The sequence below is a fragment of the Monodon monoceros genome, unplaced genomic scaffold (genome assembly GCF_005190385.1).
Source record: "Monodon monoceros isolate NGI ecotype Baffin Bay Population unplaced genomic scaffold, NGI_Narwhal_1 Super_Scaffold_13, whole genome shotgun sequence".
Lineage (NCBI taxonomy): Eukaryota > Metazoa > Chordata > Mammalia > Artiodactyla > Monodontidae > Monodon > Monodon monoceros.
Window position 1 is genome coordinate 76,269,733 of NW_021703769.1, and position 15,071 is coordinate 76,284,803.

The 15,071-nt window shown below is 53.4% G+C and overlaps 1 protein-coding gene across 1 annotated transcript in view; it reads left to right on the top strand.

The window, feature by feature from the left end:
* The first annotated feature begins 496 nt into the window (after window positions 1-496).
* The window catches only part of CASTOR2 (cytosolic arginine sensor for mTORC1 subunit 2), a 53,362-nt gene continuing 38,787 nt past the window's right edge, over window positions 497-15,071 (top strand). The window contains exon 1 of the mRNA XM_029221956.1: window positions 497-848. Coding sequence (XP_029077789.1) covers window positions 736-848 — 113 coding nt within the window. The 5' untranslated portion in view covers window positions 497-735. The remainder of the gene's footprint in view (window positions 849-15,071) is intronic.

Consider the following 15,071-nt stretch of genomic DNA (forward strand, 5'->3'; position numbering starts at 1 on the left):
CCCTCCTCAGCGAGGTCCCGTTCATCCCTCAGAACCCAGCCTGGATGTTCCCTCCTCCAGAAAACCCCCCAAGGCCCCGTCTCTGTCCCCCGCACCCCTCTCTGTTTTGCTTCTCTGCACTGTAATTACCGGTTTCTCCAAATCTCTCCCCTCCCAGACTCAGGTCTCCTCCAGCGCGCGAGTTCTGTGGGCGACTCGCTTTGCGCCCAAAAGCGCCTAGTCCTGAGCTTGAGGGACAGAGCTTGCACTCAGGCTCAGGCTGGCTCGAAAGGCCCCCGCTTCTGCCCTTCGCCTCCCCGTGGGTCCGTGGGGGCCCGCGCTCCAGTATTTTCCCCCAGCGCATCGGGCGGGCCCCTAGGGCGGCCGCCCAGCCCCTGACATCAGCGGCCGCCGGCGCCCGGGCCGCGCGACTACAAGTCCCGGCACGCCCCGCGGCGGCCGCGCATGCCCAGCGGGTCGACGTTTGAGTGGCAAGTTGTTTGTTACAGCGAACACCAGCTGCTCTCCGCGCCGGGCGCCGCGCGCTGCTGCTCCGCCAGCGCTGCCGCCCTCGCCCGCCGCCCGCGGCCCCTCGCGGCTTGGCGGGCCTCCCCTTTGTCCGCCCCGGCCCGCCCGGCGCCGAGCTCCCGGTCACCGGGCCGGCTGCCCGCGGCGCTTGGTGCCGGCTGGGCGTGCAGGGGGCGGGGGCCGCGGCTCGCCCCCCGCGGATGAGCTGCCGCGGAGCGCGGGCGGACGATGGAACTCCACATACTGGAGCACCGGCTGCAAGTTGCCAGCGTCGCCAAGGAGAGTATCCCGCTCTTCACCTACGGCCTGATCAAACTTGCCTTCTTGTCCTCCAAGACCAGGTGAGCGCGCGGGGACGCGGCGCCGGCCGGGGAGAGACAAAGAGGCGCACCCGGGCGGCTGTCCTCGCCGCCGCGGCTCGGAAAACAACTTCGAGCCCCGGGGAGCGCCCCCGCCCCGCCCCCGCCGCATCGCTCGTCTTGTGTTTGACAAAGCCACCCAAAATGCCCTCCAACGGGGTCCTTTCCCCCCGACCCCCCCTAGAAGATGCACCCCTGCCGCTGTCTCCCCCACCCTAGCCCCCTCCCATTCTCTCCCCGAGATCCAGAGGGCCGGGGAGGCAGCTGTGACGAATCCGCTAATGAATGAATGAACGAACGAATGAATGAATGAAAAACAGGTGTGGAGACGCGGCAGTGTAAAAAACAAACTAACGCCCCCCCATCCCCCAATCCCTCCCTTGGGCCGGCCCCCGTCGCCTGGGCGGGGGAAGGGATTCTGCTGAGCGCGGCTACCCAGAGCAGAAAATCATAAAATCATTAGTGGGTGTTTATCTCAAGGTGCCTACGAGGATTACGGCCGGCGCGGGCGGCTGGGTGAGGGCAGAGGAGGGGGCTGCGGGTGAGGGTCGTTGTGGTTCTTTCTCCTCTGGGTCCGGGAAGGTTGGGGGGGGGGGGGGGGGGGCGGTTGCCGAACCGTGGAAGGGGGAGGAGCAGGCGTGTTTATGGCTCTGCCTTGAGGCTGGGCTTGGATGCTGCAGGAGGAAAAATAGTTGAAGGCCTTGGGAGGTTGAAAAAAAAAAAAAAAAAACCAAGTTGGATTTTTCCCACTGCCGGTCAGGTTCTGACTTTTGTGAGCCCCAGTGGGTGCTTGGATTAGAGTGGTGTTTTTTTAAGGCGCCCTAGCCCAGTGGAGTGTGAGTGCAAGCTAGCCGCTGTAACTTAAATCCCTTGTTTGTCCACCATTGTGACTGTTGAAAGGGATGAAGTTGTTGCTGGCTGGGTTTTCCGGGCGTTGAGGCGGAGGTAGTTCTCCTTCTCTGCAAAATGAATGAATAAATTACAGGTCAAGGTTAATGCTAAAATGCCGGAACCCTAGGCTAACACCTCTTGGGTGCTGAGTTCAGGGGAGCTCCTGGGATGTGGGGAAATAATTCAGTCCGAGCCTCTTATCTGCCTGTTAAAGTTCTTCCCTGGAAATCTCACTTCGATGTGTGTGTGTGAGCGGGCAGCTCAGTCCCGCCATTGTTTGCGAGATGGAATGAGAGCCAGTGGCATCTTGTTTACTTTCTTCTCTGGCTGCTTGCTGGGGTATGGAGGGTTGGAATCCTCACCTTCTCTGGGCCCTGGCTCCTTTGATTGCAAAGGTAATTATTAAACAGGTCATTTGAAAACAAAAGCCAACAGCTCAGATTCTGAACCTCCCCCTCCTCGTCGCCCCCCACCCCAGCCCCATCTGGTTGTTGACACCCACCCATTCTGCATTACCTGCCCTCTGCTCCCCACCCCCTAGCCTGTCTTGAGATTCCAAGGCTGGAGTTAAGAGAAAATGGCCTTGTTTTTCCAACCCTTGGCCGTCAGCCCCAGGCAGCCCCCTGGCTGATTTCTCGGCTACCATTCAAACCACCGGGATGATGACTCAGGCTGCTGCTGTGCGGGGCCTGGGTGCTGGGAGGAGGGGGCATTTGGGGGCTTCTTAGAAAGGCAGCAAAGGGCCACTCCCTCTGCCCCTTTCCCTTTACAGAGGGATTGGCCCTCTTCCAGCCCCCAGCCCAGGGTCCAGTTTGGAGGACTCATAGATAGGCCTGTCCTGGGGGTGAGCCCCTGCTGACCTGTCTGACCACAGAAACCGCACCCCTCAGTGGGTCCTGCTTCTCCCACTCTTGCAAGAGGCAGCTGGTCTGAGGCCCAGGTGACCAGTCCAGTCTCAAGATGACTCAGAGGTCAAAGGTCATCTCCATGTCTGCAGGGTCTGGCCCTAGAAGGTGCTGAGCACATTTGTCAAGTGGCCAAAGGCCTGCCTCCCCAGCACTCTGGGCCAGGGCACTGGCTTCAGGTTGTGACTAGCCCCCTCATTGCCTGTGTGACCGTGGCAAGGTCCCTTTCCTTCTCTGGCTCTGGCTTTGTCCATCTGTAATGAAGACGGCACCCCTTGGCCCCCTAGGTTTCACAGAGCTGTTGTGTGTGTGTAGCAAGGAATGATTGTGGAAATTGGCTTTTCTGCAAGTATAAGGGGTAGCGGGCTGTGGATATATTATTTAAGCAATTTTCAATGATCAGTCATCCAGGTAGAACTTTTGGTCCTTTTTTTGATCCTTCCATCAGTTCCTGCCCCCAAGTGGTGGCCCATAGCCCTGTCATTTTTGTCACTGTGCCTTGTTTACAAGTTTTCAGTCACTCCCTGTAGGGGTGAATCCTCAGCATGGCATTTGAGACCCTTTGGGATCTGAAGCCAGAATTCTAATCTTTAGTCACTCTCTGGCAAATACCGTGTGACCCACAATTTACTTCCCTTCACACCTCCCTGCTTTAGTTCGCGCTCGCTCGCGCGCGCTCTCTCTCTCTCTCTCTCTCTCTCTCTCTCTCTCTCTCTCTCTCTCCCTCTCCCTCTCTCCCTCTCTCCCTCTCTCCCTCTCTCCCTCTCCCTCTCCCTCCCTCTCCCTCTCTCCCCCCCTCCCTGGAACCTCCTCCTCCCACCCCCCAGCAGTAAATTCCTATTCAACCCTCAAGATCTAGTGCTATCACCCAAAACTTTCCTGAACCCCTCTTGCCTCCACCCCCAGCAGACTTAGTCACTTCCTCCCTCTCATGTCTACCTGGGTGGAGGCTTGGGGAGGGATGTGGCATCAGTAGATGCCCACTCCGTGTACGGGTGCAGCTAGGTTCAAGAGATGCTGAGATACCCTGCCTCTTCCTCTTTGAAGCCCAGAACCTGGTGGGAAAGGAAGAAGAGGCGATCACAATACAGCAGGGAAGGGAGTACCTAGGGGGTAGCAGCAGGATCTGGGGGACCGCCTGAGGGAGCCTGGGAGGCTTCCTGCAGGAGGTGGCACTGTATCTTAGGGCTTTAAAATAGGATTTAGTTCAGTATCCTGCATATGCCACGGTACAACTCTGTGAATTAGGTGGAATGAAGGAATCTGCAATGAAGGAATCTGAGGCTCAAATGTTAAGTGACTCATTCAAGGTCATGCTGTAAGTGGTAGAGCCCAGATTTGAATCAGCATCTTTCTGGCTCAGGCTCAGAGATTTGCTATTACAGGTTCATTGACACCCATATTCAACAGTTATGTCCACCCCTTGTATTTGCAACGTACTGTTCTAAAGCTTTAGGAACACAGGATGGAACCTGTAGATCTTTCTGCATCCCTTCTGCCCTGCCTCTGTGGCCCTTATCTTCTGCCAGGAATGTATTTCCCTCATCACTTCCCATCTAGACTTACTGCTTCCTCCCCTTAACCTTTCATCACTTCTCAACTTTTTTCCGTAACAGTATATCGTTTGCTTGCCTTATTCTCCCACCACCTAGATTATAAACCTTACTTTCAGGAAGCTTTTTGTGCATCTTTTTATCTTTTCCTTCTCCCCCCACCCCACTTCCAGTACCAGAGATAATAGAGCTACCACTGATTTCACCATCTGTTCCAAAGAGATGAAGACACTGGGCTTGGAGAAGTAAAGTGGCCTGCTCAAGGTCACACAGCTGGGAAGAAACAGGATTGGGATTTGAACCAGGTCCTTTCTCTGCCGTGCTTAGCACGCTGCTTTGTAGGCACTTAGTAACTGCCTATCTGATGGATGTCTGACTCGTGCAGAGTGACCCAGATTCCAGCCAGAGTCTTTTCTGAGTGCCTTGGGGGCTGGAAGAGGCTCGGCAGGCTGAATCACACCTGGAGAAACAAGGCCCAGGGCCCCTGCCCCAACTCTCGGGGTAGCATCTGAGTGTGGCTGGAATAGGGGGCAGAAGGCAGGCTGAGTACACTTATTCTAGACACAAAGCTGGAGGCGGAGACCCTGGCTGAGCAAAATCAAGGCTACCGCAGAGCTTCGCCCTGTGATAGCCTGAGGTTCTGTAGCCTGGCCGAGGGCCCCGCCGCAGCCCACCCCACCATTCCAGTCTCATCTCACATGGCTCCCAGCCACAGAGATTATTTGCGTGCATACACACACGCTATAGTGTCTCTAGCCTCAGGCCATTGTCTGTCTGCCTGGAATGTTGCTCTTTGCCCTACCCCCCTTGTCCACCTGCTCCTTCTTTTAGATTCCATTTTAGCCTCACCTCCTCCAGGAAGTCTTCCCTGAGAGCACAGCTGAGCTCAGACCCTTCCTCTGGTATGATGGGCTTAATCTCAAAAAGATGTAATGTGACCAACCATAGAATATCAGCAGGCTCCTTTGGGCTGCAAATAAGCTGGCCCAAACAATAAGAAGTATGAACTTTGCACGATGAGGTCATGAATCGGGCTGTTTGAGGGTTGGTAACTTAAAGGCTTGATGATGTCATCAAGGGCCCGGTCTTTCTCTTTGGCTCTGTGGAATGGCTGGGGCAGCTCCAGGCATTATGGGCAGCACAGGACAGGGTGGCAAGGACTCAGGGAAGCGAAAGGGCTGTTGCCTCCCAGGGTCTATGAGAAAACCTTTGTGGGAACACACCCCCTCACACACAGACTCTCATCTCATTGGTCAGAACTAGGCCCATGAGCATTTCTCCACCAGTCACAGTTACAGGAAATGAGACTATCACGAACTAATCAGGATCCACCACTGCAGCTGGGGCTGGCTGCCTGGAAGCTTGTGGCCTCTGGGAGGTGGGGCTCCCTGGGGACCCCAATTTGCTGTCGCAACCCCGGAAGGGAAAACTGGGAATAATTAATAAGTGTACGGTAAAAACAACAATGACAACAATAATAGCTGACACTTATAAAGCATTTACTACATTCCAGGCACTGTTCCAAGCACCATATATCTGTTAGTTCATTTAATCCTCACAGCAACCCTCTAAAGTTGGAGCTGGATTGTCCCCATTTTTCAGATGAGGAAACTGAGGACCTTGAGTGCCCAAGGACACACAGAAGTGACAGAGCTGGGATTTGAACCCAGGAAGTGTGGTCGCAGAACCTGTCCTGAGACCACTCAGCCAGGTCTAAAATCACACCAGTTTGGACACCCACTCCCTAGGGGCCACTAAGCAGAGGTGTCACTGAGAGTCCATGGCAATGAAGCGGGGACAGGGGCAAGATCATTATCCTGAAATGCAAGTTCAGGTGACAGGAAGCTGCAGCACCGTCTTTTTTTTTGCCTGTGAAATGCTTGTATCCAGAAAGTCCATCTCATTTGATTGGCAAGAAAAAGCACCGAAGTGATATGCAGTAAGCACGTGCTCACAGCAACCCACACTGCCCACTTGGGCCAGACCCGCAGTCTGCAAGTCTCGGGTAGAGGCATTTACAGGAGAAAAGCTCAAAGTTGCAAAAAGTCCATTCAGAGTCCACTGTTTTCTTGAATGCCTGGGGCTGAAGCCACTGTTTGATTGCATTAGAGAAAGACAGGCTGGCAGGGGAGTTAAGGCCTGGGACCCGGCACCTGGGGTGGGATCCCAGCACCCCTACATCCTGGCGGTGTGACCTTGGGCAAGATGCTTGACCTCTCTGTGTGCTCAGTTTCTAAAACAGGGATAGTGATCATGTCCACTGCCTAGGTTGTTGTGAGGACTTAGAGAGACAAACCATGACCAGCACTTCAAATAGAGCCTGGTCCACTGTAAACTCCAGTAAGTATTAGCTGAGAGAGAAAATGCCCTTTAAGCTGGTCAGTGACAGTCTGCGGAGGCAGAGTTTGAAAAGCCCAGGGTTAGGGGATTTTTCTAAGGCTTCTTATGCGCATACAGTCACACTCTGGACGTGGAGATTCTGTCACTGCCCTCCAGGTACCTAACCAAGGACGCCAGGCATTTAGGGCTCTGAAAGGGGCAGCCAAAATGCTGTAGCATCCCACAGCTGCAAGCAAGTAAGGCTTCCTAGAAGAGGTGGCACTGAGCTGAGTCTGGGTGGAATAGGGAGATGTCAGGCGGTAGAGGTGCTGGGGATGAAAGAAGACAGGCCAGGCAGGGAGCAGGATGGAGGAGGTGGGGAGAGCACAGGGTGAGCCCCAGAGCCAATTCCCACGCCCGCCTGGGGTATCCATGACCTGTTGCTGCCCCAGAGAAAGGGGCTGGCTCAGCCCCAGCTCCCAAGCACCAGGTATGGAAAGCACAGAGTTGTCCTTGGCCTGCCCCACACCCAACTGCTTAGCGAGGTCCGCCCCTCCTCACCCGAGCCCCCTGCTTCTGCCGGCGCCAGTCCTTTTCATCTCCCCCCCTGAATTATCCAAACAGCTTTGCCACCAGTCCCATCTGCCTCCAGGACAGTGCAAATGTTTAGCACAGCCAGAGCCCTCTGGGCAGGAGGAACTACAGGAGCAAAGGCCTGGAGGCTGGAAAGAGAAAGGTGTATGCAGAGTGCAGGCTGGGACTTGTGGCCCGTGTGACCACAGCTTGGGGTTGGTGCAAATTGGTATGTTTTGTTCACGCAGAAACCCTGCAACGTGCACCTGCTACGTGCAGGGCCCAGTGGAAGACACAAAAGGCGCTTTGGTCCAGTGGGAAGAAAAGGTGTGTTCTCTGCCAAAGGTAGAGGGCGAGAGGCCCAGAGACCCAGAAGGAGGGGACACCTTGTACTGCGGGGGCTGAGTGGAGGCCCTGGGGCCTCACCAAAGGTGGTGCTGGGGTAGATGTCATGGTTCACTCTGAATCTCTGACTGTATCCCTGCCTTGCTCAAAACCGTTCTCAGACTGCCCCCCGATCCTTATCTGGCATTGTGAATATTCTTTGGTCTGACTTCTGTCCTCTCTGGCTTTGCCCCATCTCTCCACCACACATGCCCTAGCTTTAGGGTAACTGTGGTAGTTTTTAAATACCCCAAATTCTTTGACACTGTTCCCTTCAAAAGCTGGACCTCCCTTGCCTTTAAGTGTGGGGTCTGGATTAGTGACTTTCTTCTAATGAGCAGAAGGGAATAGAAGCAATACTGCGAGGCTTCTGGGGCTAGGGCTTAGAAAGATAGCTTCTGTCTGGCACTGCTTTGCTCTGTCTCTCTCTTGCTCTGTGGGAAGCCGGCTGCCATGTTGTAAGGACACTCAAGCATCCCTGTGGAGAGGCCCACAGTGGAGTGGAACTGAGGCCTCCCACCAACAGCCAGCCTGTGAGTGAGTCACCTTGACAACAGATCCTCCTGCCCCAGGCAAGCCTTCCAATGCCCACAGCCCCAGCTAGCACCTGGGCTGCAACCTCATAAGAAACCCTCAGCCAGAAGTGCCCAGGTGTGCCATGCCCACATTCCTAGCCCATAGGTGCTGTGAGAGATACACAAGTTTGTTGTTTCAAGCGACTAGGTTTTCAGGTAACTTGTTATGCAATGGATAACTGATACAGTGACTATGTAATTTATCATCCAAATGGGGACACTTCTGAGAATAACAGGGAGCACTAAAAATAATTACCCTGGACAACAGGGCAAACCAGAATGCGTGATCGCCCTAGCCAGCTTTCATCCAGCCAGATAGCTCTTGAAGCCACCCGGGGGCTGGGTAAGTGGCTTTCTGGGATCACCTGTGCCTCAGGGTATAGGGTGGGAGAGCTAGTCCCCCTCTGTTCTCACGCCGGGTGCATGTCCAGGCCTCCTCAGGACCAGTGCTTCACTGCACTGACTCGTCTTCTGTTGCAAAGGACTGAGCTTGCGCTTCCTGGCAAATGTTTTTCTTATAACAGACCTCCGGTCTGAGGAACCAGCCCTGAATAAACCAGCCTAGCCCCACCGGTGCTGGAGCAGTCAGGTTTTGGTTGTCCAAGACCCAGTGTTGCACCTTGGCACAAGCAGACAGGCCTACCAGCATCACCCCCAGCTGCCAGTTCCCCCAAACCTTTAGCCACTCAGTTTGTGGTGAGTGTGTTAAATTACACCTTCTAAGGGGAAGCTCACCTCTGGATGCCTTACACTCTTCCTTGCCTTAATTATAATATATTGGACATACTTGGATCTCTGAGATCTAGGCTTACAAGCTTGGGGTCTCATCTGCCCACCCATGTTCATGGCAGCATCATTCACAATAGCCAAAAGATGGGAGCAACCCGAGTGCCCATAGACAAATGCACAGATAAGCAAAATGTGGTCTGTACATATAATGAAGTATCATCCAGTCTTAAAAAGGAAGGAAATTGTGACACATGCTACAACATGGATGAGCCTTGAGGACATTATGCTAAGTGAAATAAGCCAGCCACAGAAAGACAAATAGTGTTTGATTCCCCTTACATGAGGTACCTAGAGAAGTCAATTCATAGAGACAGAAAGTCGGGTGGTGGTTGCCAGGGGCTGGCGAGGGGGGGTGAGTGGGGACTTGTTATTCAGTGAGTATAGAGTTTCAGTTTTGCAAGATGAAGAGTTCTGGAGATCAGTTACAAAACAATACAAATGCACTTACTACTGAACAGTAAACTTTAAAATGATCAAGATGATAAGTTTGATAGCATGTATGTTTTATGGAAATTTGGGGGACAAGAGAAAAAGGTAGGAGCCTGGCGAGTGTGCAGAACCAAAGGGCAGTGTGGTGGGTGAGTGGATGGCAGTGAGCCACGGCAGCGTGGGCAGCAGGGTCAGACCGAGGGAAAGAGCTGGCACCCAGTGAGACAGCGGCTTGGAGCACGTCATGCATTAACTCACTTAATCCTCACAATAACCCTTAGCACGTAGGTACAATTACTGGCCCCGTTTTGCAGATGGGGGAACTGAGACACGGACTTTGCTCAAGATCACAAAACCAACAAGTGAAGAGTAGGGGTTTTTTTTAATAACAGCTTTATTGAGATATAATTCACATACCATACACTTCACCCTCTTCAAGTGTCCAACTCAGTAGCCTCTTGTGTATTCAGAGTTGTGCAGCCATCACCACTGTCTAATTCCAAAACGCGTCCATCGTCACCCCAAAAGAAACCATAAGCAGACATTCCCTAGCCCCTGGCAGCACTAATCGACTTTCTGTCTCTAGGGATTTGCCTGTTCTGGACATTTCTTATCAATGGAATCATACAATATGTGGTTCTGTGTGACTGGCTTCTTTCACGGAGCATCGTGTTTTCAAGGTTCATCTGTGTTGTAGCCTGTGTGTCAATACGTCATTCCTTTTTATGATAGAATAGTATTCCATTGTATTGCATAGACCACATTTTGTTTATTCATCCATTGATGTATATTTGGATTGTTTCCACATTTTTGTTATCATAAAGATCACTGCTGTGAACATCTGTGTACAAGTGTTGGTGTGAATGTGTGTTTTCATCTCTCTTGGGTAGATCCCTAGGGATGGAATTGCTGGGTCATGTGGTAACTCTGTGTTTAACATTTTGAGGATCTGCCAAGCTGTTCCCCACAGCGGCTGCACCATTTGACATGCCTGAGGAGTAGGGATTTGAACCCAGGACCTCTGGCTGCAGAGTCCATGTTCGTAAACCACCACACTAGCTTAATATGGGTAGGAGCCTGGAGTCCCTTACCGGCTAGGTGACCACAGTCTGGGCTACTGAACCTCTGGGAGACTCATTGTCTTTGTGGGCAAACAGGATTATGGGGAAGGGATAGCCCAGGTTAAGCACCCGGCCACAGCAGGCTTTGCCCATGGTCTTCCTGGTACAGCGCTCACTGGAACTTGGTGTCACCTAAGCAGGCGCATCAGTGGAGGCAGGGAAGTGTGACATGTAGGTTCCTGTAGCTCTTGGGGTCCTTGAAGGGCCTGGGCAGCTGTCAGTGGAGAGGGGGCTCCCCAGCTGACCCAGCCTAGGCTGTGGCCACCTGATCTCAGCCTAGGCTGCCGGGAGGTATATAGTTCTGGCAGGAAGGGAGTGGGGGGCAGTCAAGTCAGGCCTCCCTCCTCCTGCACAGGCCTCGGACCTTGGGCAGTACAAGGTGCATACGTTCAAGGTAGGGTTAGTTTTCCCTCCAAGGTGGGCCTCCTGGACGCTCCCCTGGACTTTGCTCTCCACCCTCAGGACCTCTCCACCAGGCCTACCTTCCTTGAGCCCCTCCCCACCCCACGATTTACTCCCTTTCTTGAGCAGGAAAGGCAGTGGGTGGAAATTTGTTCTCAAAGTTCAATCTTTTTCCTTCAGAGTTCAAAAGTCACTGAGGCAGTGACTAATAGGATGGATTTAGAACAAACACAGCTTTTAGCCTCGGCGATCTTTCTTGAGAGCCTACTACGTGTCAGGCTGCGGTAGGGTTTTCCATCCTTTTCCCTCACCAGGCTCCATAGGAAGGAGGGCTCCCAGCCGACGATGGAGTCAGCGGCTCGTAACTCACCCCAATTCACACAGCAGACACCTAGCAGACTGGGGCTCAGGCCTGTGCTAAGGCCCATTTCTCAGGGGGCGTACACACTTGTAAGAGTCAAGAAAACGTGTTTTTAATCCAACGTCCACCACTTACCAGCTCTGTGACCTTGGACAACTTGTTGAGAGCCTCAAAGGAGGCTCAGTTTCCCCATCTTTCAAATAGGCACCATGCTATCGAGCTCTTTGGGTTCCACTGAAGATTAAGTGGGAAATTTTACATCAAGGGCTTAGGCGTCTGACCACAGTGAGCTGATCATTCATATGAATTCGACGGATAGTTTTTGAGGACCGAAGTGCCCTGGGCTGGACTGCACCCCTTGGCGAAGGGGTAGCTGTGGCCTCTGTCCCCGCGGTGCTGATGGTCTGCTCTGCTTTGAAATTGTTGGAAGGGCTGAGCTGGTGGTTGCAGGATGGAATGACTAATTCTGATTTTTATTTGACCAGGGGTGTTTTTTTTTTTTAATTGAGTGAGCTGTGGGGACTGACAGACTGGCCCAGGGGGCCGGGGATGGGGAGGCTAAAAGCCGAAGAGGAGTCTGCAGGCATGTGGACCCGAGAACCTCTGTGGTTAGGCCGGCGGCCCACTGTAAGGGCAGTTTGTCAGAGCCGAGAGTGTTGGTGTCCTTTCAAAGGCATGAGCTCTCCGCTCCCAGCAAGGTCCTAGGAGCCCTTCTCAGATGGTGGCGATCGCGAGACCCCTCAGTGCCCACCTGTACTGCCGGCCTCGCTTGGGCACCAGCTGTGTTGTTAAAACGCCCCGTAAAAAAATCAAACCATTGGAAGGTTGCCCTGAGTTAATGCCCCGAGGAGTGCTTGTTCTCAGAAGCCAGGACCCCTGAGTCCTCCTGCAGAATGAAGGTTCTTGCATCACCCCCACCCCTACCCTGCACACACCTCTGTCCCATGAGGGCAGGTGTCCTCCGCAGACTCATCCCTTCACCCACCGAGGGCAGGGACCGGCCAAGGGGGATCCCCGTGGGAGCAGTTAGGTGCCTGTGAGGTCTGGAAGCCTGCGCCTCCAGCCGCCGAGGGCTTGTCTGCCACCCCAGGGGGAATCAAGCCCACGGGACAGTGGCTCGGGAAGGCAGAGGCTGCACCGTGGAGAGGGTTCATTCTTGCCCTCTGGGGTTTCCTTACACCTGGCGTGGATTCTTGGCCCTTGAGGCTTCCTTCATCTCCACTAGTTCCCAAGTGTGTCTCGATACCCATTCTGTGCCACTTGCTGGCCCTTTGAGGACTTGGACACCAACCCTGGACCCGTTGTGGACAGCACAGTGGGGAAGACAGCTCTCCAAGATCTTGATTACACTAATCTGGTGAGAGAAAAGTCCTCAAGGCTCGGGGGAGCTCGAGGTACAGGGGAGGAAGTACAGTTGAGTCCAGGTGGGTCGGGGAGGGCTTCTGGGAGAGGTGACATTGAGCCAGGCTTGAAGCATTGAGGTAGAGAAGGGACTTCCAAGAAGGAGATACAGCATGTGCAAAAGCACAGAGCCTGGGCCAGTGTGGCCCATGGTGAGCTGGAGCAGCGTGGGAGCTGGAGGGGATGGCCCTGTTATGAGGAGAGAGAGGGCTCTGTCCAGCCTCCTCGGTCAGGACCTGGTCACTGGTATAATCCCAGGGCCAAAGAAGGCTCGTGGGAGAGGGGAGGGCAGGGCAGGTAAGGAAGAGGACAGCTGGGGGAAAAGGCCCAGAAAAATGGCCCAGTGGAAAAGGAAACGAGAGAGAATGTGGTGAGGGAAATCTAGGCTAGCGAAATGCCACTTCTGGGTGTATACCCGAAAGGATTGGAAGCAGGGTCTCAAATATTTGTACACCCATGTTCACAGCAGCGTTATTCACAACAACAAAAACATGGAAGCAACCCAAGTATCCACTGACTGATGAACTGATAAGCAAAATGTGGTGTGTGCGTACAGCAGAATACTGTTCAGCCTTAAAAAGGCAGGAAATTCTGACACCTGCTACAACACGGATGAACCTTGGGGACTGAGTGGTATAAGCCAGTCACAAAGGATAAATACTGTACAAATTCATAGAGACAGAAAGTAGAATGGTGACGCACAGGGGCTGGTGATGGGGAGAATGGGGAGTTATCGTTTAATAGAGACAGAGTTTCAGTTTTACAAGACGAAAAGAGTTATGGGGATGGATGGTGGCGATGGTTGCACAGCAATGTAAATGTAGTTAATACCACTGAACTGTATACCTTAAAATCATTAAGATGGCAAATTTTTTGTGTTTTTAATACAATAAAATGCATACTGAACAACAGACAACAAATCCAGGCTAGTGAGAATGAGAAGAAAGTTGAGAGGTGGAGGTGTTGCAGGGTGTTGGGGGGGTGTGGAGAGGATTGTCATTGACAGAGCATGAGTCTTGACGGATCTCAGTTTGAACCCTCACTGTGCCACCTGTATTAGTCAGCTTGAGCTGCAGTAACAAAATACCACAGCCTGGGTGGCTTAAACAACAGAAATTTATTTCTCAGTTTTGGAAGTTGGGAATCCAAGATCAGGATGCCAGTAGATTCACTTCCTGGTGAGGGCTCTCTTCTTGGCTTGCAGATGGCCACCTTCTCCCTGTGCCCTCACATGGTCTTTTCTCGGTGCATGTGCATGGACAGAGAAAGCAAGCGAGATCTCTCTCTTCCTCTCTTAGGGCACTAGGCCCTATCCTCATGACCTCATCCAAACCTAGTCACCTCCCAGAGTCCCCACCTCCAAATACCGTCGCATCGGGGGTTAGGCCTTCAACATACGAATTTGTGGAGGACACAGACATTCAGTCCATTTACCACATTTGGAGTCATTTCACTTCAGTAAGTCTCAGTTTTCATATCTGGAAAGTACTGCTGAGCCCCTGGGGTCCTGTTGGAGCCTCATGTGCTCTTGTGCATCCAATGCCTGGCCTCTAGGAGTTGCTCATCTGGCCTTGGCTGTCATCTGCTAGGCTTCCCAGAGCATCTGCCATTCGCCATAACCCCTCGATGTCCCCAGATGGTCTGGGGCTCTGGGAGACGCTCATTTCCCCCCTTGCAGGCTGTGCTTTGGGCCTCTCTGACTGGGTCTGGTGCTGTGGTCTCTAAGCAGGAGGGTGAGCACAGACCAGGTCTCAGGGAGGCTTAGGTGGGCTGTTTGTCTTCACGTTGAGGCTGGAGATCTTGGGATACCTTCCCCATTCTTTGTTTACCCACCCCTGAAGGATCTAGGCTTACTGGGGTAGTGGGGGCGGTGACCAAGCAGCCTCTAGCTGGAGAGAATGCAGAGTGCCAGGGTCTGCTTTAAGATGACAGGTCACCTGGCTTCTTAGGTGGGTCAGGATCAGGCCCCCTCCCAAATAGAGGGTTGCAGGTGGGCAAGAGAGGCTGTACCCCAGCCTGGGAGAGGCAGGGAGCCCCATCATCCTCTGATTCTCCTCCATTCTCCTGGCATCAGGCTATGTCTGGGCTGTCGCCTGGGTCCTGGGCAGGAAGGAGGAGAGGATTGTGACTGCCAGGGTCACAGCACAAGTGAACAGCAGGGCTGGGGTTTGATCCCCGGGATAGTCTGGCCCCCAACGCCATGCCCCTGGCCATGACACCCTCCTTCCTGCACCCTCTCAGTGCCCCCTGCTGGCACGCCACTCTTACCTGGCTCCCCTGCCTTGGCAGTCCACCTTGGCCCTATCGCCTCCTTGCCTCTATTTTTTTTTCCTTCGTTTTAAATTTTTGGATAGATAGCAAATTCACAATTTATTAGAATTCCAAAGTTACACAAAGGTGCCCAGTAAAAGCTTCCTCCCACCCTTGTTCTTCAGCCAACCAATTCCCACCCCCACGGACAAGGAGATCAGTGGGGATCTCGGTGATATTTCCTGTGTGTGC